Source organism: Zingiber officinale, chromosome 5B (genome assembly GCF_018446385.1).
Source record: "Zingiber officinale cultivar Zhangliang chromosome 5B, Zo_v1.1, whole genome shotgun sequence".
NCBI lineage: Eukaryota > Viridiplantae > Streptophyta > Magnoliopsida > Zingiberales > Zingiberaceae > Zingiber > Zingiber officinale.
The window spans coordinates 98,904,102-98,931,927 of NC_055995.1; the positions used below are offsets into that span (position 1 = coordinate 98,904,102).

At 37.4% G+C, this 27,826-nt stretch overlaps 3 protein-coding genes across 3 annotated transcripts; all 3 read right to left on the reverse strand.

Moving 5' to 3' along the window:
• Nucleotides 1-153: 153 nt before the first annotated feature.
• Nucleotides 154-12,811, reverse strand: LOC121985151 (dual-specificity RNA methyltransferase RlmN-like). Its single transcript, XM_042538445.1, has 8 exons — nt 12,649-12,811; nt 12,346-12,508; nt 7,766-7,876; nt 7,491-7,625; nt 5,500-5,604; nt 3,503-3,672; nt 3,313-3,412; nt 154-603 (listed from the first exon to the last, which is right to left on the reverse strand). Exons 1-8 carry the CDS (start codon nt 12,738-12,740, stop codon nt 361-363), a joined length of 1,119 nt encoding a protein of 372 aa, XP_042394379.1. The 5' UTR covers nt 12,741-12,811; the 3' UTR covers nt 154-360.
• A 6,087-nt stretch (nt 12,812-18,898) lies between these two features.
• On the reverse strand, nt 18,899-19,660 carry LOC121987673. Its single transcript, XM_042541408.1, has 2 exons — nt 19,515-19,660; nt 18,899-19,437 (listed from the first exon to the last, which is right to left on the reverse strand). The coding sequence occupies exon 2, from the start codon at nt 19,431-19,433 to the stop codon at nt 19,005-19,007; it is 429 nt and encodes a 142-aa protein (XP_042397342.1). The 5' UTR covers nt 19,434-19,437; nt 19,515-19,660; the 3' UTR covers nt 18,899-19,004.
• A 1,199-nt stretch (nt 19,661-20,859) lies between these two features.
• Nucleotides 20,860-23,908, reverse strand: LOC121985153 (40S ribosomal protein S29). Its single transcript, XM_042538447.1, has 3 exons — nt 23,748-23,908; nt 23,321-23,420; nt 20,860-21,055 (listed from the first exon to the last, which is right to left on the reverse strand). The coding sequence occupies exons 1-3, from the start codon at nt 23,807-23,809 to the stop codon at nt 21,047-21,049; spliced, it is 171 nt and encodes a 56-aa protein (XP_042394381.1). The 5' UTR covers nt 23,810-23,908; the 3' UTR covers nt 20,860-21,046.
• Between the last annotated feature and the right edge of the window lie 3,918 nt (nt 23,909-27,826).

A 27,826-nucleotide genomic window follows, 5' to 3' on the forward strand; every position in this document is an offset into this window, starting at 1 on the left:
GGATTTTCCAGGATTTCCCACGTAATATCTATTTGATCTCAGTCAAATTTGTTAGTTTACAAATTTTATTAAATTTAATAAAACAAAGATAAGTTATATCAAATGTAATCCGATCAATAAAAGTCTATCATTGATTTGGCATGCAAGTCTCAGTGAGCCTAAACTATGCAAAATACTTTTTACTAGTCAGTAAAATTTATCTGAATTATACAGTTTGTCGTGAAAATGAGACGTTGAAAGCTAGCATTTCGGGCTAAGGTGAAATCTAATATTGAACAGAAGTACTTGCCTATTAAATTTGTGAAAAGAACTGGCATTGAGTGCGCAAAATTTGACCAGCTAGCTGCAGTGACCACAATGTCAGATATGAAGATCCTCAATGTCAGTCAATAGAGTTGCACCACCAGTTGATCTTTGTTCTGAAAGGTTCACAACCAATTGCCCACAGGCACCACTGATATCTTGACCCATCTCTTGTCGGATTGTTGTCCTGATATTATACACACCTCTAAGAACTTTCTGGAATCTTGTTACGCTCTGCTCGCTGCTAGTCTTGAAAGAACTGGAACTACCGATCGGATTGAAAGGAATCAAATTTACGACCTGTCCATAAAGGAAAACGTTAGAAACAGGAGCTTGCAGAAGATATCTCACCTAAGAAATCACGATAACATCAACTAACCAAAGAAATTGCATATTCCTAAAAAACCTATTTATAAATGACATGACTAGATCAGGAAAAAAAAATGCAATCCTAAAGGAAACTAATGGTTTGGTCTATTTTGACCATATGCTAAAGTTTAAAGGAATTGCATATTTGATCTGCTACATCATTATTGAAATGAAACATTCTATATAATTTTGAAATGATACAGCAAAAGATCAGCACAATTCAATGTGGCCTCATGATGGATAAGAGAAAACAAAAAACAAGAACAAACGCTCAGAAAAGGGGCATATAAGTTTATTTCACATAGACCTGGAACAACGTCCTATACTACAATATTCATGATTTATGTATCAAGCACCAGATTGTTTGTAATTATAACATTGATGATCCATTGAGAGAAATTTTCCTCCCATCTCTCTCCAATTAAACATATTCTTAAGCAGGAAATGCATGCATATACATTACTTAACAGATCGCGTATCATCAAGAAACAGAGTATGTACAGAACAACATGTAGTCCCACTATCCTGTAGACTACTCATTGGGAGGGCAGGTCCTCTGGTTCGCAATCTCTGGTCCCCTCCTGGTTCCTTTCTCAATTTGCACATCGGATCGCGATGAGAATCTAGCCAAAATTGGTTTCGATCTCCCTTGGGTCCGCCTTCCCACCTATGTTGTAGTTTGGGTCAAGCTAGGCAGCCGGAGGCCATCGGCGGTGGGCAGCCCCCCCCACTCAGTGCCATGCAGTCCATCCACCGCCGGAGACCTCCTGGCTTGACCCAAACTATAACCTAGATGAGAAGGTGAATCCAGGGAGATCGCATCCAATTTTGGCCGGATTCAAGCCGCAATCCGACGTGCAAATTGAGGAAGGGACTAGAGATTGAGGACCAGAGGATCTAAACGCACTTATAGGCATGATTCTAGGATCCCATTTTTCATACCAATTGGAACCACAACAAGATACTGAATAGGCCACAGCTCCATCAAGAGGAAAGTGACACTTAAATTGCAACCATGCACAACAGATGCATCTCTAAATCAGAGAAGAAAATCATACACAGTGACACAAGTTAGATGACAATTCAAGAGTGAAGCATTCATATTCATCACTCATTCTCACAATTGACTATAGGAGCTTGGACATAGTTCTCTTCGTAAAGCCATAAATTAGGGCAGTTGTCCTTGCAAAAGGCATAATGGATAAATATCCCCGATATAATTTCAAAGAGTGCTTCTCCCACAAAGGACTGATAGCAGGCTAAATTTCTCTGGGCCAATCAATATATATTTCCTTTCTGTATTATAGATAGATGTGGTATGGCATTAGCTTGACCATTTCCTAACACCGAACACAAAACAATGTGTCCCAATTATTTCCGGAAACCAACATAGGATAGGATGATAACTTAATGTTTGCCACATAAGTAAAATAAAGAAAGTAACTGAAAATATTTAAAGATATATCTTAGACAAGAACCAATTATTTGATATCGAATACGCCGAACAATTTTAGAAATGCAGCTTTGGATTTCATTCCAACAGACGGCAATGCAGCGGCCAAGTCTATAAGAAACTACACAATTCACACTGATTAACAGGAACAAAAGTTAATGTGCAAGATTATCTTGTGTCTACTCAAGGGAAGCAAGGGGGGATAGAAAGGAAGAGTGTCGAGGAGGGAAGAAGGGAGGGAAGAAGGGACCAGAAAAGAAAGAAAGGAAGAGTGTTTTTCTTTGTTTTGTCTACTTGAAAGGAGACGAAAGAAGAGGAAATGAAGGGAAATAACAACTTAACCTTTAACTTTTGTCATTCTCAAGACTTGCAAGGTTAAACTGGTCGTTTTAATATTTTTCTTCCCTTTCTCCCCTCTTCTGGAAGAAAATAAAAGTAGGGACAAAAGAGCTCACTTTTACTTCTTTTTTTTTCCTTTACTTTTTATTCTTACACTAAGTAGACAAGAAAATGACTTTCTGTCCTCCCTTCTCTCTATTCGGGCTTCCTTCATCTCAAGTAGAAGTGTTTTTAGTGGCAATCAACAGAACTTGGCATGCAAACCTAGAAGACAACTGTTGGCATGCAAACCAACAAATTCTTTAGCCTCAGAGCAAATAAGATGCATCAATAGATTCTACAGTAGATTTACTAGTAATATTCCAACCTAGAACTCCAATAACTAATCCTTGATTCATGAGAAAAAAGCATTATATATTTTTTTAAAAAAAATTGTAGGAGAATCCTGATAATATGGGGCATGGGAGGATTGGTGGAACAGCAACTTGAGCTACTAGCCTCCTAAGTTGCATCAGAGCAATCTAGTACGGATATAAAGGTAAAAAACAGAAAACTAAAAACAAGTCATTAGATAGTATAGAGTCCAATTGTTCCCAATTGCATCTGTCAGTTTCATTTACACAGGAATGTCTCATGTTGTCAGGCATTGAACTATGGTAAACTACTGTGCCTGAAATTTATCTGCCCCTGGTCAAAATCATACACAAAGTTTGTGCAGAATCACAAGATGCTGACAAGTTACAACAGATGGTAAGCAATATATTGAGACAACTAGTGTTTCATGCACTTGATCATTTTTCTAAACTTTTTGCACAACCAGAAATCATGTTTATAGACAAATGGCCTACCACATGAAATGTTTCTAGTAATTTGCCAAGCTGGTGGGCATGCAGCTCCAAATCGTTGACCCCATCAAGCATGATGTACTCAATAAAAATTTTCTGCTGACTGCAATCAAAATTGAAAAAAGAAAAAGAAAATCATTAACCTCTGATATAAAAAATGTTAGTATGCAGGAGATATTATTTTAGTCCTTACGTGTTTTTTTGATAGGTCTGTAATGCATCCATAAGCTTTCCTATAGGAAAAGCTCGTGCTGCTGGCATAATATGACAACGGACATCCTGATCTGGTGCATGCAATGACACAGCTAAATTTACATTGGGAAGATCACCAGGTAGCTTGTTGATAGCATGAATTATCCCAACCTAGAGAATTCATGGAACAAATTGCATATTCTTTCAGACAATCGACTGTGCACTTTAAGGCAGCTTGTTATCAGTTCAGGAGTAACAGATTTTAATTTTTACAAAAAATTGTTTGTTTCAACTTTTTAGTGGATGGTGGAAAAGACATTGCAATAAGATTAAACTAGCTTCCTTTGCCAAAAATAGCGGAAACTGGAAAGTAATAAAAAAACTAGAATTATGATATCTAATTGTCTGTATTTTTCCCATATTATATATATATATATATATATATATATATATATATATATATATATATATACATTTGGTACATAAATATTAGAAATGACAGGTACGGGTGGCTCCTATAATAATAATAAAAAAATCACTAACTCCTTTTTACAGAAAAAAAAATGATGTTATGTGAGGAAGGATCTGATTGTGTATGAGAAAGAGAGAAAACAAACCAATGAAAGATGAGATATAAGAAACTAAGTTATTGCAACATAGTTTAATTGTTGAATTTACACATGATCACGACTTCTCAGTTTCTTCGAGCACATTGTGATAATTATCAACATATAGAGGCATCCTAAAAAGGGCATTGGTGGAGACCATGGTTTAAAATCTCGAACCGTGGCGAGGTTTCGGTCCCAGACCAAAACGATACAGTTTATCATATCGTGCCGTACCGATACGGTTTCGATATTTTTTTTATTTATATATAGTAATTATTAGATAAATATGTTTATTGTGTATAATTTAAAAATAAGTTGTATATTGATTTTATATAATTTCTCAATTGTTGGACAACTTAATATGGTTAGAAAAAATAATTAAATATAATTTTTTAAAGGAAATTAATTAATTATTAATTTAAATAATATATATTTTAAATAGTAAAAATAATTAATTAAAAAGTAAAGAGTAAAAAATATAAAATAATAAAAAAAAAATATCATAATATAAATCTAATTTATTAAAAAAATTAAAAAATTTAAATGAAATTTAAAATAATAAAAAAAATATCAGAATATAAATCTGAATTATTATAATTTTTAAATGAAATTTAAAACATTAAAAGATAAATTTTCAGAATATTAATTAATAAAATAAATTTAAATTTTTTATATATTTAATGGGAATAATTTAATTAGGGTTTATAAAAAATTGTTCGAAATATCACACATACTTGAGAATTATTTAAATTAATTAAATCAAAAATTTAATTTACTGTGTTAAAAACATCGCCACGAATCACTGCGAGGGATTGTGGGGGCGTCCGACGGCACCAAAAGTTTCCAACGCCGCTGGAAGCTTCCCACGACGCTTCCGACGCGTGAGGTGCCAGTTTTGCCAACACAACGGAACGATAAATACCGTCTGTGCCATCCGGCATGGACCGACATTTCACTCCATGGTGGAAACAAAGAGAAAAATAGGATTTAAGGAGCTATTACATGGGATTATGCCATCAGGTTTATGGGAATAATATATGGGATCATGCGCACACTACATGAATAATGGAATACATAGGGATCGGAAACTCTAAAGCTACTTCGATCTAATGAACTAAGCTTATAGAAATCTCTCACAAAAAAAAAAAAAAAAGAGTAAGTTAATGGTCATTAAATCAGCATGGCCAACAAGAAACTGTCTTTTCTCTTATCTAACAAATGAGTCTAGATATCAACAGAAAAAAAAATCTAGCCTTCATATGATTTGTTTACTTCAAAGCCAGAATAAATTACAAGACAAATGTATGCATATGGGAAAGAAGGAACAGTTCTATCATTAGAAAGACACCAGTGTTAGTTAAAAAAAACAGCATTACATGATAGTACCTACAGTTGATACAGTAATTCTTTTGGGAGATATCTGAAATGGGAATCCTGTCATGATATGGATAGCTTCTACTAAAGCAGCATAGTTGTTCAATGGTTCTCCCATGCCCTGTACAAGTTCAAACACCAATTTAAATATTGAAAGAACCGAATAGGGCAGGTAATATGATCAGGATCTCATGATCACAAGATTTCAAGTTGTTTTATGTACATGATAAAGAACCTCCAGATCGATTCACTAGATCTTTGGAACTATATAAACATTGTTTCACAGCTAAAGAAATGTACAGTATAATATCGCATAGTTTCAACTTCTTTGAAATTATTTATTAAATAGCCTAAATTCTTTTTTTACCTAATTGTATACATGAGATTCTTCTCTCTTTTTATTTTTTTTTTTTTTTCCATTTTTTGGTTTTGCCTAAAAATTTTACCTAAGTAAACATGATTTACTGTAACTAAATTTTATTTTCCCAGTATGCTTATTCTGTATAAACTATGATAAATGTGCACATCAAACAAGGAAGACCAAAAAAAAAAGATTTGGTAAACAACAATAAAACAAGATAAAATTTATTTACATATAAATGATGATATAATAGGATATAAAGTCCAATGGCATAGAAGGATCCATATATCGATCCCACCTAGTGGGATAATGCTTGATTGTTGTTATTGTATATTTATTCTGCATAATTTTCTTAACTGACATTTACTGTAACTAAATTCACCGATACAATCTAGCTAAATGGTAACAAGAGGATCCATGCAATCTGATACTCAATCATGATAGGAGTCAATAAGATGCAGGAAGGATGGAAAAAACAATTCTCTGAGAGATGCAACATAATTACTATTGAGTCACTGCTTGCCGGCAGTCTCCACCAGGACAATGAGCGCGGTGGTGTAAACAGTGCTCTTGCCACAATCATAGAGACATAAGAGCAAAGAGCAGGCCTAGATGTGATGTTGGGAGCAAGCATGGCAAGGACTTTTTCACAAGAGAATCTGAGGCAGGAGAGAAAGAACATGTTCTCGCATCCAAGCACAAAGTCAGAAAATGAAGCACCATATCACAAGAACCAAGAGATAACTGTCCTTCAACCTGCAATTCCTCTACCATCATCGCTCCTGATTTTAGGCAGAAGCATTTAATGCAAATTTGGAATATGGTGACTCCTTTGTCAATTTCATTCCATCATTTTTCTGTTAAAGTAAACATCGAAGTCCCAGATCCATACTGCATGATCCCTCTTCTGCAGAATTGCTTCCACATTCCCTCAAAGTAAACAAACCTCAAGAAACAATGGGAGAAAGGAGAAAGGAAGGCCTATAAGGCAAGTTATTCTAATGCTTGTTGAGATGGCATAATAGATGGTTATCATCCGTGTAAAAAGTGGCATATGTCAACTTAAAATGTGTGTGGAGGGGGTGTGTGTGGGAATATACTATCTTTAAAAACTCAAAGCTTAGACTAAATAGAGTAACCTGCTAATACAGACAGGAAATAGACAATTAAGTTGATCCAGTCACAAGATGAATACTCTACAAGGAGAAAACTTTTTAAATGGTGAACAGTGCTATTACTCTTTTCTTCGTCTGATTAACTTTAGGTTTCTAAAGTTCGTATTGAGATTTTTTTTTAATTAAATAAACTTCTGTTTTAGATGTTACAAAAATAAAGAATTAAATGCACAACAACATTATATTTAAGGAACAAATCCATGATCATTGGATACATAGAATTAATTGAACAACGACATACTGAAGGAATAAACCCATCATTGGAGACATGGCTGGATCCTCTACTGCCTGAGCAAGTAGGTGGTGGCCTAATGCCTATCCAATGGTTGAGATAAATAACGTATGTGAAAGTAAGATGAGATATTGTCTCCAAAAAACTAGTTCACACAGATACCTGTTGAGATTATAACGTAATGATTTGATTATCTAACAGTCTAAAACATGTCTAAGAATTGATCAATTATATATTACCATGAAAACAACATTCCGAATATTTGTGAAGCGAGATGCATACACCAATTGTTCCACAATCTCTCCTGTTGAAAGATTATTCTTAAAACCCATTGTGCCAGTAGCACAAAACTTACAACCCATCTTGCAGCCAACCTGAAAGAATCTGGTTAGAATCTAGCTTTTAACAAAGAAAGTTGTAAAAAATTTTAACTAGAAGCAGATCATAAAATGGACAAAATAGCCTATCATATATTGAAGATGCAAACTATGGTCAAACAAACAGAATATTATACCTGTGATGACACACACAGGGTAGATCTTGGGCCTCCAGGACGAGGCTTTCCATTGTATTTTCCTAATCTTGTATCATATCTCATGATTACAGCTTCCACAGAATTTCCATTCTGATAACATCAGAAAAGATATCTCAGCTTCTCTAAAATACATGAGAAGAATTTAATAGATAAATTAGAATGAATGCTAAAACATCCATTAGCACAATCCTTGTCTATCTATTTAGTTAAATACTTGAGAAATTTTACTTTTACACTTCTAATGGCCATTGAATAAGCTTTCTGAAAACTTACTTTAGTGGTATGCAATTATAGGGGTGTCAAACATTGACCCGACCCGCCAACCCGACCCAAGTCGATTCGAAAAATATCGGATTAGTATTGGGGGGTTTTCGGGTTCGGATTGGGGGTTGGGGTTCAAGTTTGGGTTCGGGTTGACCCATTTAAGATTTAGGAGTTTTTTTGGTTAAATTAAATTTTATTTTAAAAATTATGATGTTTTATGTACAAAAATAGCAAAATGCTAGTATAACAATGATAAAATATTGAGATAAAGTAAAGAATTATAGGAAAATAACCAAAAAAAAATCGGTTAGGCAGGTTATTCATTCAGGTTTAGGGTTTTTGGATTGAGTTTAGGTTCGAGTTGAGATTTTCTTATAGTATTCTTGCTTCGACTCGATCCAACCCGAACCCACATGATCCATCGGAATTGACACCCCCTATGCAATTAGACACCACATAATGCATATGTCATGTGTATGCATATGTGAGTGCATATGCAGTTCATAAAATCTTTTAGAAAACATGATGCATCCAAAAATATGAGTTTGCATTTGTTGTATAAATTAATCAACCAACCAACCATTCGAAAAAAAATTGCATCTATCACTTGATAATTAAATTGATCATGTTAATTCATTCAACTTAATCGAATATTTTGTATGAATCTAAGCAATGCATATAACACAAATTACATGACATGTTAATACATATGTTAGTCAACCATGACAATTCATATAACAAAATGTTTACCTTTTAAGGTAAGGAGCACATATAACTTGCTCCAAAATTTTCTACAACAACAACAACCAAATCTTATCCCACTAGGTGAGGTCGACTATATGAATTCTTATACGTCATTAGGCTCTATCCCCTACTATATCATCATCTATACTTTATTATTGTTAATCAAGTCTTTTTTGGTCTTCCTTTTCCTCATTTGATGTGAGTATTTATCATAATTTCACATCGCCTAACTTTTATTGGCCATCTAAGTATATATTTGTTTCATCTTAAACGTGTCTCTCGGAGTTTTCCTTTAATAGATGCAACTCCGACTTTTTCTCTAATGCTCTCATTTTTATTCTATCCATCCTCGTATGTTAACACATCCACTTTAACAACCTCATCTCTGCAACTCTCATCTTCTCCTCATGTGCTCGAGTCATACCCCATCATTCAGCACCATATAACATAACAGATCTAACCGTCGTTTTATAAAACTTTGCTTTAAGTTTTAGAGATATTTTACGATCATATAAGACAATCGACGCTCTCCTCCATTTCAATCTTGTTTTTATTCTATGTAAGACATCTCTCTCAATCGCTCTATCATTTTGCAAAAAAAAAATCCTAAATACTTAATGTGGTACAACTCGTCATCTTCTATCTTAACAATTGTCTCACTACGTCTATTATTGTTAAACTTAAATTCCATATATCATGTATTTACTCTACATAAACCTAAAATCTTTTACTTCTAGCCCGACCAGATTCTAGTTTACCATTTACTCCTTCACATGTTTCATCTATCAAAACAATATCATTTACAAACAATATGCAACACGGTACGATATCTTGAATGTGTATTCGCTCATGATTAGCGCAAAAAAAAATAGGGACTTAGTGTTGATCTTTAATGTAATCCTATCTTTATTAGAAACGCTTTAGTTAATCCGTCTGAAGTTTTCACATCATTACATCCTCATATGTATCCTTAACTAGTTCAATATAAGCTACGCTAACACCTCTCTTTTCTAGAATTCTTTATATAATTTCTGGAACTCTATCATAAACTTTTTCTAAATCAATGAATACCATGTGTAGATCTTGCGCTTTTGTTCTCAATACTTTTCAATTAGTTGTCTGAAGATGTATAACTTCTATTGTCGACCTTCCAAACATGAATCCAAATTGATTTTCAATCGTCGTGGTCTCCTTCCTTAATTTTTTCTATTACTCTTTCTCAAAATTTCATAGTATGACTCATTAATTTAATACCCAGTTTGTACAATTTTGTACGTCCCCCTTGTTCTTATATAAGGGAACTAGAGTACTTACTCTCCATTAATTTAACATTTTTTCGTTTTGAATATCATATTAAATAATTTTATAAATCATTCAATACCTTGTTTCCCTAAGCACCTTCATACCTCTATCAGAATATCATTAGGTCTAATGACTTTTCATTTTGTATCGCATTTAAAGCTTGTTCTACTTCTGAAATTTGAATTCTACGATAAAAATTTAAATTTATATACTCATTTGATTTACTTAAATTACCTAAATTAAGTTGGTCACCTAAACCTCCATTAAAAAGTTGATGAAAATAACTCTCCCACCGCTCATTTATTTCTCCATCATTTACTAGTGTCATATTGCATTCATCTTTAATATATCTTATTTGGATAAGATCTCTTATCTTTGTATCTCTCACTTTAACTATTCTATATAAAGAAACTAGAGTACTTATTCTCACTGATCAAATATTTTTTTCATTTTCAATATCATGTTAAATAATTTTGTAAGTCATTTAATACCTTTTTCACTAGCTATTCTATAAATGTTTCTTTCCCCTTCTTTTATATCTAATTTTCGATATAAGCATTCAAAAGTTTCATTCTTTGTTTCATTCATTGTTTTATTAGACTCTTTCTTGACTATTGTATATTTTTTATATTTTCCTCATTCTTACAAATGGATAATTCTTTATAAGCTATTCGTTTTTCGTTAACTTTCTCATGTATTTTCTTATTCTACCACTAAGATTCCTTACTTGGTGGTGCATGCCCCTTTAACTCACCAAGTATACTCTTGGTTACTATTTTCAACTTTGATATCATCTTATCTTATGTTGTCTAAAAGTAGTCATATATTTTACCTAATACTTATACTCCTACCTTCTCCTTAAATATGTTTTACTTCCCAACATTTAACTTTCACCACTTCATTTTAGGAGACGTGTATATTTTTCTTCTATTGATATTATGATTGAGACATATTTCCAACATTACTAACATATGTTAGGTAATTAAGTTTTCTCCGAAGATGACCTTACAATCTTTACAAATCTTTATATCCCTCTTCTTAACCATAAGAAATTTTGCCGATGACGAATTACTAGGTTGGTCCCAAGCCCGGATAAAAGAGAAGCGTTACATTAGGTTGTCAGCCAGTGTTAAACTAAGGCAAATATTCAATGAATAGATCCATTAAACTATTCTGTTCAGAATTTCCTATTTGGCAAAATTAGTTTAATCTAATCAATATTAAATTGAACATCACCTTGACTTTAACAAAATAGCAATTGATGAAGCCTGCATGATCCTTATGTGGCCGTCAAGTCAGATGTCATGCAATCCCTCACTGCATAAGCTGGTGCAGCCACATAAATGGTTTATGTGGAGAATTTTTTTAAAATAATGATCGGTGGATTGATGTGGTGGTTTTATGCTAGATAGAATTTTTATATTTCCACATCCAACACAAGCTGAGAATGCATGGTGTGATATAGGTAGGTATGAATCAGCTCAGGTTTCATTTATGTAAAACTCAACCTTACTACAAAATAGGGAATTGTGGCCTGTCATAGGCTTCCTACAACTTTTCACAGTTCAATAACTAGCTGATTTGAACTTATTTGTGCATTTAGCACTCATTTATATCAGTAGTAATATGAGAATCAGTGGTCGTCTATAATTATTATCAGAATATAATAAAAGAAATGAAGCTCAAACTTCCATGAAGCTTATAATTAATTGTATCTAGATGAGAGCTGATTGCTGTCAACTACTCGCACCGCCTTATCTCCCACAGTTGCAGGAGAACCATGATGCTTCTAATGGATTGTATGTACAAGGGGGAAAAGGAGAAGATATCTATTCACCTACTTCAGTCATCATCTCATCAGCATTACACTTGCCATGCTGCAGTTACATGAAACGGTATAGCTTCTACCTTTCCCTATACTCTCATTACACTCGAATTGGAGAGAGAGTTAGGAGAGAATAGAGGGTACGCCAACCAATGAGAGAATGATTCAAACATTTGGTCCTCCTTGAACAATCCCCGAAAATGTCAGTTTGTAGCGCTAACAAATACTTAACAACAGCAAAAGCATATCCTACCTGGTGCATATGTATGATTTATTTGTAAATGCTGAATGAAAAGTAGATTTCCCATGGACCGTAACTAAGAGCAAAAGAATCCACTAAAACAAATCCTGCATGGAAAAAAAATGCAAGAAAATAAAAAAAGCCAAAACTAAGCGCAACGCAAGAAAGAGCAAGGAACGAAACCTGGAGGGTGATGAGGAGCTTGGTAGTGAGGTGATCCTTAGAATCGATGGCGGCGGAGAGGGATGAAGTAAAGGGCCGGAACTTGGAGCGGAGAATAGGATATGCCGCTGAAGGGAGGGAGGGAACATTGCCGAGGTCGCATCCCGGGACCTGGAGGACGTACCTGCGCACATTGACGCCATCGATCAGAGATCAAACCGAATGATCGCGCAGCCATTGCTTGATAGATGCTAGAAACACAAGAGGAAATGAATGAAACCCTAAGAGGACGAATCAGGGAAGGATAGAGAGAGAGAAAGAGACTTCCAGATTAGCGGGACGAAATTGGGACTGATGCCGGCGCTTTCGAGCTCGGCCCGCAGGGCTCCGCCGTCGAAGACGGAGCGCAACGCCATGAATGAGAGAGCAATCAGATCGATTCGATCGGAGCAGCAATGACCGACTGGACGCAGTCACAGTTCGTATGGGAAATATTAAAAACTAAAAATAAAAAGACATTTTATCATATTCTTACCCGAAAACAACATTACAATAAAAAACATATAAAAAAAATATAATAAGAAATATTTTAAATATTTTTAAAAATAAAATACCATTTTAAAATAATTTTTTAAAAAACGCTTATTTAAATTTTTTTTCTAAATTTGTTAGGTTGATTGATTAGTTTTTTCCTTAAATAATCATATAATCTTTATTTTTATATTTTTGAATTTTTTAAATGCATTCATTTTGTTTGTAAAGATGTTAACTTTCTTTTTCTATATTTTGGACGAGTTAAACTAAGTTAAACATATTTAAACGGGTTTATATCGACCTAAGTTAAAGCGAGGCTAAAATAACTAAGGTATTAAAATAGATACTCAAAACTTGATTTGATTTCTTTGATACGAGCTTGGATTTAGTTCAAACTTCACTTAATTTATTTAGTTATTATTGTTGGATAATATTTCATAATTTAGGAGATATTTGTCAATTATAAAAAAATAATTTGAATTAAAATTATAATCAAAATTAGACTTATTTATCGAGATAATATGTTAGATTATCTAAGTGGTGTTCCCAGGTAGTCCCAAGTGTCACAAGGTCCAAGCGGCCCGAGTACTTCCTGAGTTCGAGTGGGAAGTCGAGTGTCACCCTAGCGAGTTACCGAGTCGGGATATCGAATGTCCAAGCTGCTGAGATTTTTTCTAAACAAAAATCTATTACTTTTTCTCCTTTTTTTTATCTGGGGCAAAGGGTTATAAAAGGAGAGGAGGTTGTGTCACAAAAACAACAATTCAATTAAGAATTGATAAATTCCTCTCATTTCCCTTAAGGCCGGCGCTCCATCCTTTTCTTCTTCCCTTTTCTTTCCTCTAAGGTCGGCGCCCCACTTCTTTTCTTCTTCCCTTTTCTTCCCTCTAGGGTCGGCGCCCCATCTTCTCTTGGTGGCCGGAGCTTGGAGGAAAAGAAAACGAAGAAACGAAACACCTTGATGCCCGGCGATTTGGAGGAGAAGAAGGAGGAGGAGGCGTTCCTTTCTTTGCATCTTTTAGTAGTAGGCGACTTGGAAACAAAAGGGGTTCAGGTGTTTTTTGTCTTGGTAGATCGTCGCCCGCACGACGTCCAAGAAGAGGAGAAGAATACGACAGAAGATCAAGAGGTCTTTGTCTATGAAGAAAGGTACAACTAGTTATTTATTCTGCAACACAACTAGTTTTGTTTTCACAAGAAGCTAGCAATTTTGTGTTTTCATTTTTGTGCTTCTATTTTGTGTTTCAATCTTGTGCTTTGATTAAGGTCTCTGTAGTTAAACCTAAAGTTACTGTGAGAAGTTTAAATATTCAATTTCTTTGAAAGACTTTATCTAGGAAGTGGTGGATGATCTCATAACCAAGAAGGCCTAGTGCCTCGCCAACGACCTGTAAGTCAATCCTTGAAATAAATATTTAATCAACTTCTGTAATATGGTTTAACTTCAGAAAAACACAAGGGTTGAACTTGGAGTAAAAATGTTAAGTTTCGTTTCCAATCTAGGTTTTACTTTGAAGAACGAACTTGGAGTAAAAATATTAAGTTTCGTTTCTAATCCAAGTTTAACTTATGAAAAGCACATGGGTAGTTAGGAAAAGTTCTGTCCTTGTACAAATTTTTTACAGAGGAAACAAAATGATATTTCGAGTAGCACCCAACAGATGACTTCCCAGAAAATCTCCTGCTAGCTCAAGTAGCTCCTTGTGGGTGGAGAAACCTCGCCACAAACTCGCGCAAGCTCTTGATCACTCAAGAAGACCTTGGAGACTCTAATAGGAGTTAACCATATCTATTTTCGTCAACCTTAGCCATGCACCCCGAGCTCTATTAAATAGAGCTCGGGAGGAAACACCTAGTTGTGTTTCCCGCCACTAGTCGACTGGTACAACCACCAGTCTATTGGTCATAAGTGAAATTCGACCGTTAAAAGCCAACGGTCGAGTACCAGTCGATAGATGAAAATACCAGTCGACTGCTACAGTAATGCTACAACACTGCTACAGTGATGTTGAAATTTTACCCTGAGTACAATCTCTCATGCACTCGTCCTTGCCCGCACAACCTAGACCTAGCATTCTACCCTCCTCCATCAGTCTTGCATCCCTCGGACGCCTCTCCATCCTTCACGCCTTGCCTTCTGGAGATTCCATTAACTTTGTCATCATTGTCGGATCTTCACTACCAAGAGTCACACTCTGGGACTTCATCCTTTTCCAAGTCACACTTGGACTTACATTGTCAAGACTACATACTTGGACTTACACCGCTAAGACTCACCCTTAGACTTTCCTCCTTTGCCAAGATCACCCTTGGACTTTCCTTGTTGTGCCTATATCTTGCACACTCACAATGCATATCAAATACAGCAATAAACCTAACTTAAATATTTGTCCAAACATTAAAACCTAGGGTACCCAGATTGCTCCAACAGGGGTAACCCTAGGTGATGGAAAGTTCTAGCTGTGGTTATGCAAGTTGAAAACTCTAGGGGGCGGTAACCCTAGGTCCTAGGGGTGGTAACTCTAGGTTATGAAAAATCCTAGGAGGAGGTAATCCTAGGTCCTAGCGATGGTAACCCTAGGTTATGGAAAACCCTAGGGAGAGGTAATCCTAGGTCCTAGAGGGTGGTAATCCTAGGTTATGGAAAACTCTAGGAGGTGGTAACCCTAGGTCATAGAGGGTGGTAACCCTAGGCGGAAAGTCCAGTCGGTCTGGAGAACCGGTCTGGCAATAAGTAACTTTTCCTAAGAGAAGTAGGTGAGGACGCGTTCCCCGGTGAGGGAACAGTAGGCGTCAATTCGACCTATGGTTTTCGGAGGAAATCCGAAGTCAGAACCGGACAGTCCGAAGGCTATCAAGTTATTGAGTTATATATTATTTGTTATTTTATCTAACTCTGTTTTGTAGGAAACTAACAATTTTGTAGGGTCGGACTTAGCCTTGATCGGTCAACCGAACCGGGGATCGATTGACCGAACCTCTAAAGCAAACAGATAGATTTCTAGCTTGATGAACGGGTTCGACCGAAGGATCGGTCGATCGAACATGGGGGTTGATCGATTGAACAATGGATATACAGTGACCAAAATCAGGTCGGATTGATTGGATAAGATTAGATAAGCTAGCGAGGATAGCTGGATTGGTCGATCGAACGAGGACTCATCCGAAGCTGAATCTGGACGGGAAGACGGACTGATTCAGGCAAGATCGGTCGATCGAACTAGGGGATCGGTCGACTGATCAACAACGAGTCAAACCTAACCCCGAGATCAGGGGATCTTGATCAGACCTAGCTTGGCTATTTAAGGAGGGCTTGACCAGTTGCTTCAACAAGACAATTACCTAAATCAAGAACGAACAACTACTACTCTGACAATCGACGAACAAATTCCTAATTCCTTATTGTCGGTATACTTTATTTTTTCAGTACTTGAAATTGCTTACTTGTAAAAGATTTCTGAACTACTAGTGATTGTCCACCGAAAGCGATCAACAATCGCGGGCCTTAGAGTATGAGTCGTCACAAACTCCGAACCAAGTAAAAGAAAACTCTAAAGGTGGTCATCTAAGGCGCCTCTGATTGATTGGAGGCATCCTACTGATTTGAAGACCTGAGGCGTGTCAATTGATTGGAGACACCTTTAATGAAGCAAAATCGTTGTGGAGTAGATAAACGTTGGAATCTAGCTAAACAATAGTCGAGACGCCTCCAATGAATTGAGGTGCCTCCATTCAGCCAGATCGACCGAACATTGGCAAATTTTATCCATTGAAGATGCCCCTGTCAACCGAGGCGCCCTGAGTTGCCACGTTAACAAAATGGTCATTTCGACATATGCACTATAAATAGTACCCTAAAATTAGACGTTCAAAAACACTTATTCTAAACTCAATATTCATTTTCTATATTTTGTTTTTTCTTTCAAAATTTATAAGAGATTACTCTGTCTTCATGAATGAGATCTTAGTTGAGCTTTCATTTGCCTTGGATTAGCAATCTCTCCGGTTATAAATCAAGTAAATCTGGAGTCCCTTCATACTTTATTTATGTTATTCATTTCGATTAGTTAAACTGTGTCCTTGCTAAGTAGCAAGAAAAGTGTTCATTTTTATTTGCAGGTCGTCTATTCACCACTCTAACTGGTCCACTCGATCTAACAATGACCTCCTCCTTATATAAGAGCTTAGGATGGATGCATCGATAGAGAGGGTGAATATCGATCGGTCTTTTCATCGTATGTTTGTTTTTTCTATCAAAGTTAGTTGCGACGGAAATATAATCAAGAATACAAGCCAAAAAGACACGTAGATTTACTTGGTTCCCAACCCCATGAGGGTCAATACATCCAAGGCATAAATACGGGAGACACCTGTTCACTAGATCTTCTTATTTCTAGAACTTTTCCAAAAGCGGAGACCACTTACCAGAGTTGTATCACAAGAAAAGATAAAGAAATCAAGTGCAAATACTTAAATAAAATACAAACAAGCTTTTTGTGGATCTAGATGTCCTGAGTGCAACAAACCCCTCTTGGAGCTTCCCTAATTGCAGAGTTTTGAACATTTTCATGAGCACAGAATAAGAAAGTCGTAGAGAATTGTTGTTGAGATATGTTCCCAAGACTTCTTTTTATAAGCCTTTTTTTAGCCTACCGATAAGGTTTATCAGTATACCGATCTTGGATAAACTTGATCTCAAATCTTGTCATTATCAGATTGATTATCTACTAATCTTGGAGATTAGTCTACCAATCCTAGAGATTAGTCTAACCAAACCAGGCCATGTCATCGATCTGAGTCTAGAGGATCGATCTACCGATACTTGGGTTTGGTCTACCGATCCTTGGGATCAGTTGACCAAACTAACTTGGGTCCAATTCACCCCGAGTTAAGTCTAGTTCACCCCAAACTTGGTTCGACTGCATCTGATTGCCTTCATCTACTTTCCTTCTTACTTCCAGCTTCAGGATCCTGTAAGATAAGTGTATTTACATAACAATATTTGCAAACCTAATTATGTAAGTCTACCTGCCCTATTAGACTTATCTCTTGTTCACTTATCCAAGACTTTACCATCTAAAGATCACTCCCTAAGGATCACACCCAACCCTGTAAATCTAACCGGCCTACTAGACTTCCTCTAAAACTTTACCACCTAAGGTCCACTCCTTAAGATCTCATCACCTAAGGTTCACTCTCTTAAGATTTCTCTTTGTCAAGTCTATAGTCTTTTAGATTCACTTGGACTTGCCCTTGCCTGACATCCTGCTAGGACTTTCTTTTATCAAGCATCTGGTCATCCTTGATTTACTTGGATTTTTCCTTGCTAGTCATTCATTCAACCTTTGACTTGACTAAACTTTACCTTTGCTAGTCATCCAATTAGCCTTTGACCTGACTAGACTTAGCTCACTTTCAAACATTAGGTCTTGCTTGGACCAACCTTTAGTCAAACTTAACCAGACATAGATATATTATCAATATCGAAACCTTGGAGATTGATTACTCCAACACTCAAATCTTTAGCCACATTAAATGACTGAATAAAAGATATTCATTGTTAGTCATCAATGGTTGACTGTTTTACTTGATGGTTGCAGATCCTCCATCAATACATTTGTTACACTTGAGTAATAAGCAAAAGAATGATTCGAGTGACAAAATATTAGTTGATTTTGCTTGGGTAAATTTTGTCACAATCAATTTGATATTCGACGTATACGGATCATACTTGCACACAAATCAACTTAGTTCAATGCAATCTGAATTCTGAATTTACACCCTCACGTATATATTCACAGCTTCAATGCTTGTATGTTAGGAGGCACCACACTTTATGGATTTACTTAGTAGATGGAATATAGGATCAGACCATTTATCTCAAAATTAATTAGATTATAAAATCTAGATACCTTATAAAAAAAAAATTATAACAACTTCAATACTTATATATTATAAACCAACCACAAATCCACACTCCCGAACGTGGGACTAGACTCTCATGCAATTGAAAGACTTTCCCATCCACCTCTCGTGTCTATTTAAATTTCGAACACTGGTATTATTTGATTGTTTAAATTTTTTAGCATATACATGATCAAAAGCAACTTAGCAATTAAAGGAAGCTCTGTCTCTCTCCCTTCCCGTCACGGTTCCAGCTCGAAAGCGGACTTCGGGAAGGACTTGGACAGCCCCGTGGCGGTCAGTAAGACGACCTTCTCGGTCGACTGCTCGTCGACGCCCACTTGCTTAACGGTGAGCCAGATGAGCAGCTCCCGCGCCTTGATGCCGGTTATCTTCTTCAGCTTGCGGTCCTCGATGAAGGCGGTGACTTCGGTGGCGAACGACACAAGCTGCTTGATCTTCTCGAACATGTGGTTCTTCTTCTTCCTCTGGATCAGCCACACGAAGCCGGTGACGCGGTTGTGGCCGAACTCCTCGATGTCCTCCAGCGGCAAAATGCCCTCCGGGAGGGAGAGGTCCTTGAGCAATGGCACTAGGTGCTGCCTGCAGACGCCGTGCCCCTTGTGGATCTCGGCGCCCCTGCGCTGCTCCTCGATCAGCTGGGAAGCCATTGATCTGATGATGAAATACGATGATGAAGGAATAGAATAGCTTTTAATTAAAGAGAAGAGTTTCCTTGGATAGCGATTGACCATCTTATTCTTATGCCAAATGAAACATTGTGGTGGCGAATGGCGTACGTCAACAGCTGTTTCAGTTTCATCTTCACATAGTTCCTTTATCAATACGCCCAGCTCTGCATGATGCTCCCTATGTTTGAATCTGCACCCAGCTACTAGCTACCCACCAAATTAGGATGAAGTATTTGGTTAAAATATAATAAAATCGAATTAATTGGAATTAAAAATTTTTTAATCAATGAAATCGATCAAAATTTCTTAATAAAATCAAACAAACTAAAATAATAAATATATCAAATAGTGCAAGAAGAGCTTAATACAACAAGATAGGTAAACTAACCCAAAAGTAATGGTACAACTACAAAATCTTATGAATTTTAAAAATCGAATCTCAACTTTGATGAATTGAAAGATGAATTTATCTTAATATATAATTATAAGTCGAGTTTTGAAATGTTCAAACTTATTTAATAAGATAATCGAATTAAATTTGAATCTAAAATGAATCAAAATTTGAAAGATGAATTTATCTTAATATATAATTATAAGTCGAGTTTTGAAATGTTCAAACTTATTTAATAAGATAATCGAATTAAATTTGAATCTAAAATGAATCAAAATTTTGAAATGATTGTTCAAGCTTAGTTTGACTTATTTTTTATGAGTTTAAATTTATTTGAAATTTAATTTGAACTTTGTTCAAACTTAGTTCATTTAAATGTTATCGATTTCTCAATTTAAGTTTGATTATTTAAAATTTTTAATTATTTAAACTCAAACTTATTTATTTATTATTTATTTTCAATTTAAGTTCTCAATTTATTATTTATTTAGCTTGAGCTCTGCTGGAAAAATACTTTATGTTCTCAATAAATGGTTAGAGGAATTTAGTGTCTTGGTAAGCTTATTTAACAACTATAGATTTAAATTTCCTAAGCAGAAATCTTGACAAAGAAAAAGGAAAAAAAAATTGATAGAAATTATATATTTTGTAGATTTATTAATAATACTGATATTAAAAAAATTACATCAGAATGTTTTGTCCAAGCCATTACGCATTTGAGTCCTGCAAAGAGGGCTGATATACAATTGTCCAAGATATGGTTGTATCCTTTTCAAGGTTTGTCGCATTAACGTGCGAAACAAATACCATTGAAACTGGAAAAAATGACGCTTGCAAGTTGAAAATCAATTCATTAAACCAAAATACTGCTTAAAACATTGCTCAGCCACAGTTCGTTCATTCAGATAGTTTCTAGTCTTGGGAAGAAACATGTAAAAAGAAATAAACTAAAATCTTCTAGCGCATAGTAGTTTCATCATGAAAACTCTTCAATACCATTGAAACTGGAAAAAATGACGCTTGCAAGTTGAAAATCAATTCATTAAACCAAAATACTGCTTAAAACATTGCTCAGCCACAGTTCGTTCATTCAGATAGTTTATAGTCTTGGGAAGAAACATGTAAAAAGAAATAAACTAAAATCTTCTAGCACATAGTAGTTTCATCATGAAAACTCTTCATCGTTGAGACCCTTCCACCTTCAGCGATACTAAAATGAACAATTGATACTTTTGATTAGATTACAATCCATCACAAAATCTAAAATAAAAGTAGAGGTATATTATGAACAAAAAAACACATGCAATGTATCAATTCTGCAAGCAAAGGCAATTTGTATATAAAATTCCTACATGTTAGGAAAAAAGTTAAGCATGAAATAGGGGGAAAAAACAATGCTGGACAAATGAGGTTGATACTTTTCGATATAATATCTAGAGGAAATAAATACATTCATTATCATTAGCAATAAATCAAGCTATGCAATTAAGAAACAATAATCTTATAGGCAAATACGCTCACCCCCAGCCCTCATCTCCCGCCAACTCATCCCAAAACCAACACGAAGGAAATAAATCACAGACGATTACTAACTTTTGGAATAGTGACTAGTACACAAGGGAGATATTTATCTCGATTTTGTTGAAATTAGAACCCCAAATCTCATGATGACAACACCTTATGCGTTAACCACTAAACCGTCCCGAGAGGACTAAGAAACAATAATCTTAGAACCATAATGAGCTTTTAAGTAATAAGATTGTCATCTAAAAAGAATCTATATAAGCATCCGTGTTCAAACTGTTTCTTGAATAATTTGTACACATTAATAAACAGCATCTCTGATCAAAGAGTTTAAAAGTATGAGAATGTCTTCGAGTTACTGACCAGATGTTAAATGGCTGCTAATAGGAAACTTACACTCAGCGTCCGGTCCTTCGCTTCAGCTTTTCATGCCCACATCAAGAAGAGTTTCTGGTATTAGAAATTCAGATAGCATAACCCTTCAGACAAGCATGATTTCCATTCAAACCTTGAAAGGAAATACATCCTCAATGCAACAAGGCCTGTCCAAGTCTCTTGTAGAAATTAATATCTGAGGTGGTTCCCCAATCCCCAGTCTTAGTCACTCGCACAATACATGCACCATTGGAGGAATGCAAGTCTTTGTTTGGATGGAGTAAGGGAAGGTTTATTAATGGAAGGGGAAAGGAGGGGAAGGGAGGGGAAGTAAAATATCTTTTTCCTCCTTGTTTGGGAGGGAGGGAAGGAGGAAAGGGAGGGGAATTAAAGTTAAATATATAAAATTATAAAAATATCCTCATTTTTTAAAACAAACCTATATGTGAAAAAAATAGGGATACAATTGGAATGAGTGCTCCTTCCCTCTCCTTCCCCTTCCTTGCACCTCAAATTGGGATATAAGAAATTGCACTATTCCCGAGCATGCAAGGGGTAAGCCTTACCCTTCTCTCCACTTCCCCTCCATAATTCACTCCATCCCAAACAGGGGCAAAAATTCCACTTCCCCTCATTTACCCTTCCCTCACCTCCTCCCAAACAGAGGGTAAGAGCCTTTCTATTCATTTTTCATTGCAAGATTTATGTTACAAAAGACTACTAGAACTGATCCCTTCAGCAATCGGTACAGGACTCAGTAAGGCATACAATCAACTGCCACAACTAGGGGCTACTAAACTTATACTAGGATCTGATACATTCAGCAATCAGTACAAAACTCAGTATGACATACATTAGCTGCAACCCTATGGACCTTCAAACTAGGATCTGTTACCTCAAGCAACCAATACAGAACTCATATAGAATAGATTTTGTTGCTGCAACCTGTCAGATGCTAATGGCCTTTCAACTATAGCATATATAGTCAAATAGATTTTAGCACCTGCCCAGTGCTTATCACGTGCATATGTTTTCCCTTCTTTTTGCACACTGAGTCCCACACATGATTTCTAATGCTAACTACCGACCAGCGCTATGCCTCTTCTCAATGTAACTTCAAAGAAGTAACCCAAACAAACATCTTGAACCCAGCAAATTGTTACATTTCCCATTCCTCTTCTCCTATTGGATTTAAAATTTTTACTCCCGAGAAATTGTGTTGCCCAGAATCTTTTATTTATTTATAAATTGACCAATGAGATATGAAAAAGTGAATGGAATCATTGAATGATCTAGTAGTTTCGGTGATAAAGTACAAATTTAAAGTCATAAAAACTGTTAACAAATCTAAAACCTGCTAAACTATAAAAATAAGAACAACAACTCATAAAATCCTGTCAACATCTAATGATAAATGAAAAAAAATGTTAATTAGCATAATGTCATAACCAAGCATGATAGAAGAACAGAAAGAATGTGCATAAACATCTAAATTATCTTAGTGACATTGAGTTTTATCTAGCAAAAATAATCAACGATAACCATGAAAGTTATAGAAAGAAAGATGTGCAAGAACCTTAATAAAGCCAATATCTTTGGCGTTGCTGCGGAAGCACTGTCTGCAACACATGAGACCATACTTCCTGATTATTGCATGTGGGTTCCCACAAACACGGCTACAAAAGATAGAAAACAATCATGAGACGCACAGAAAAGATAACAACATAGAGTATAAGAAAACATGTATGAGGGTAGGCATCTACCTCAATTTAAACAACAGGAACGAGTGATCATTCAAAAAAATAATATAGTTAAAAATCTCTTACGTCTCGGTAACAGATGAAAAATTTAGCAAATAAAGAAATCAAAAATTTTCAGGAGTAATAACGAGCTGATCAGATAACATCCATTGAGAAATATACCATACATTCCGATCAGCTTGACCTTGCGAGAAACAAGCCAATTCTAGAGAAACTACGAGATTGAATGATGGATACACTTACCATAGCCGAGATCCAGGTCCATAGTTCTTGGGATGCGAGTTCCAGACGTTTGAGTGCCCCATCTCCTCTCCGGTAGATCTTCCTCGAATCGAAAAGCAGAACAACCCAAGCAGCGGCGGCAGATGTGAGCGTCGAATCGACAAGGAGAACCCTTTTATAGAAGTGGAAAGGAAACCCTAACACTTTTTTATTATAAATTTTTAATTCTTTATAAAAATTGTTGTGTAAATAAATTTTTTAAAAATACATTAAAAATAACTTATAGGGGGGACTTTTAAAATATTAAAAAAAAATATTTTTAAAAATAATAAGGATCAAATTAATATGAATTTTATATATGTAAAAACAATTTTTATTAAAAAAATGAGAAAATTGTATAATTTTGGTAAAAATGATTCTGTAGCTATTTTTTTAATAAATTTTGAATAATTTAATGTGGCCTTACAAGTTTTGTCCATATTTTTTAAATAATCAAATAATTAAAAAAAATAGTTGTGTAACAATTTTAAATAAAACTATTACAGTGATTTGTATTCAAATTTTTTAAAAGGATATGTTTGTCGGGTTGTCCTTCAGTCGTTCGAGAAGATGATTCCCTTCATACGATCGATGTGGGTCACTAGTGAAACTTGCTCGATCGACTGATCTATGATGATCGGCGTTAACGAGCTAGCTAGCTTTGTTAGCTCATCCGCCGCTTGATTTTCCGATCGGGGGATTTTCTGTATAACCACTTCTTGGAAGTTGGCCTTCAGCTTTTCAAAAGCCTTTGCATAGAACCTTAGCCGTGTGATGCTGATTTCAAAGGCCCTAGATAGTTGTTGGGTGGTGAGCTGGGAATCCGAGTGAATAGGGATTTTATCCGCTCTCATATGTCTAGCTACTTGTAGGTCAGCTATCAATGTCTCATACTCTGCTTCGTTGTTAGTAGCTTGGTAGTCCAACCGGATGGACAGCTACATCCGGTCTTCCCCTAGGTGAGATGAGGATTAAGCTGATCTCGTTGCCTTGCCGAGTGAACGAGCCGTCCACATATATCTTCCACGTTGACGTCGGCTCGTCACTTTGGACTTCTATAACAAAATCCGCCAGTTCTTGAGTCTTGATCGTCACACGGGGTTGATATTGGATGTCGAACTCGCTAAGTTCGGTCGCCCCACTTGATTAGACGTTTGGACGCCTCTGGATTGAGGAGGACTCTTCATAGAGTACTGTTAGTTATCACTATTATTGAGTGCGCTAGAAAGTATGAGCGAAGCCTCCGCGCGACGAGTACCAATGCATATGCTAATTTTTCAAGACTGGTGTAACGAGATTCAGCATCCTTCAATATATGACTCGGGAAATATACAGGTTGTTGATCTTGACCGTTCTGCCTAACTAAAGCCGACCCAATGACATGTTCATTGGATGACAAATATATCCAGAGTGGCTCACCCGTAACTAACTTGACTAACACAGGTAGTGAGCTCAGATACTCCTTCAGCTCCTCCAGCGCTCGGTCACAATCATCGTCCCATTGGAATTTGGTGTCTCGGCGCATATCTTGAAAAATGTTATGCTCCGATCGGATGACTTGGATATGAACCGGGACAATACCGTGATTCGACCGGTCAACCTCTGAGCTTCCTTCAAATTCTGAGGCGGAGGCATGTTCTGCAAAGCTTGGACTTTGCTCGGATTGACTTCAATGCCCCGCTCGGTGACGATGTAGCTCAGAAAGCGACCACTTTTTACGCCGAACAAGCACTTGCTCGGGTTTAGCTTTATTCCGTATACCCTTAGCGTCCGGCAGGTTTCGTTGATATCTGCGCATAGGTCAGCAGCTCGAAGGGATTTGATGAGTATGTTATCGACGTATACCTCCATATTACGGCCGATCTGTCATCAGAACACTTTATTCATTAGCCTCTGGTAGGTGGCTTCGACATTCTTCAGTCCGAATGACATGACGTTATAACAGTATGTTCCATTGGCCGTGATGAAGTTGACTTTTTCTTGATCCTAGCGAGGGAGCGGCACTTGATGGTATCCTTGATACGCATCAAGCATACATATCAACTCGCAGCCCGCTGTCGAGTCCACCAGTTGATCTATCTGGCGCAACGGATAGAAGTCCTTTGGGCATGCCTTGTTTAAGTCACGGAAGTCGATGCAGATCCGCCATTTGTTGCCCGACTTGAAGACTAGCACCACATTGGCTAGCCAGCTCGGGAATTGAACCTCCCTGATGTGACCGACCTCCAATAGCTTTTCTATCTCCACCCGGATGATCATATTCTGCTCGGCGCTGAAGTCCCGTTTCTTTGTTTGACTGGCCGAGCACCCGATCGGATGTGGAGCTCGTGCCGGGCCACGCTTGGGGAGATGTCGGGTAACTCATGTGTTGACCAGGCGAACACATCGTGGTTTTCCCTGAGGCAGGCGATCGGCTCTGCCTTCTTCTTCTCTTCCAGGTCGACAGCCACGAAGGTAGTGGCTTCCGACCGACTGGGGTGGATCTGCACCTCATCCTTTTCTTCATATACAAAGGTGGGAGGTTTCTTGGTAATAGCATTTACCTCTAGCCGTGGAGTTTTCCGAGCTGCTTTGGCCTCGGCTTTGACCATCTCCACGTAGTAGATAGCGGCTCAAAATAACATTGTAGGCTGATGGCGCGTCCACAACTATGAAGTTGGTGGTCTGGGTCCTCCTCAACGGCTCCTCTCCCAGCGAGATAGCTAATTTTGCCAGGCCGCTCGGCAAGACTTCATTGCTCGTGAACCCATAGAGCGGGGTTTCCATGGGCAGCAGTTCACTGCGATCGATTTGCAGTTGATCAAACGTCTTCTTAAAAATGATGTTCACAGAACTCCCTGTATCGACGAAGGTTCGGTGAATGGTGTAGTTCGCGATCACCGCTCGGATGATCAAAGCATCATCATGAGGGATTTCGACCCCTTCTAGATCATCGGGGCCGAAACTGATATGAGGCCCTTCGACCTTCTCCTTGCTACACCCCATGACATGGATCTCTGACCGTCGAGCATACGACTTTCTGGCCCGGTTGGAGTCGTCGCCGATCGGCCCTCCGGTGATCATGCCTATCTCTACCAGGGAAGCGTTGTTCCTGTTCTCCTCTTCCAGGGTAAACGACCTATTTCGCTTGGCTGGGATCCTGGAGGGATCGATTTCCTCCCTCCGCTGATGGTGATGGCGCTTGGGCTCCCTTGTTTCGTCTTGTCGCTCGGTTGAGCGGCGACAATCCTATCGATCAGGAGATGGGGAGCGGCGACGGTATCCCCTGGGGTGGATCGGCTGACGATTGGCGTCAATCCCCGACAATCTCGCGTGTTGTGCGTTGCCGACTGGTGGAATGAACAAAACATAGGCGTCCATACCTTGTCCTTGGGTGCCTTGGGTCAACCGGATGCCACATGTTGTACGACGTGTGCCCGGGTCTCTTGGTGCGTCCGTGCTCCTTCAACCCTCGACCCCTTGGGCGGCAGATGACTGTTAGTCGATCAATGCTCGGTCACCGCCGAATGCTCGGTTGACACCAAATGCTCGGTCGACGCCTCCTTTCTTCTGGCCGTCTGGGCTTCCTCCACGTTGATATATTCGTTGGCCTTCTTCAACATGTGGTCGAAGTCCCAGGGCGACTTTCTGATGAGCGACCGAAAGAAATCTCCTTCGATGAGCCCCTGGTTGAAGGCATTCATTATGGTCTCAGACGAGATCGAGGGGATATCCGTGGCCACTTGGTTGAAGCGTTGAATGTACGCTCGGAGCGCTTCCTTGGGCCCTTGTTTCAGGGCGAAGAGACTGACACTTGTCGTCTGGTAGCGTCGGCTGCTGGCGAAGTGGCACTGGAAGGCGGCTTAGAAGTCTTTGAAACTTCATATTGAGTCGTCCGGTAGTCTTTTGAACTAGCGCTGCACCGATCCGGAGAGAGTCGTGAGAAAGACTTTGTACTTCACTCCGTCCGTGTACTGGTGCAGCGTTGCCTCATTGTCGAACCGATCTAGATGATCATCTGGGTAGGTCGTTCCGTTGTACGTCCCGATTGCCAACGGGGTGTAATGTTGGGCAGAGGGTCT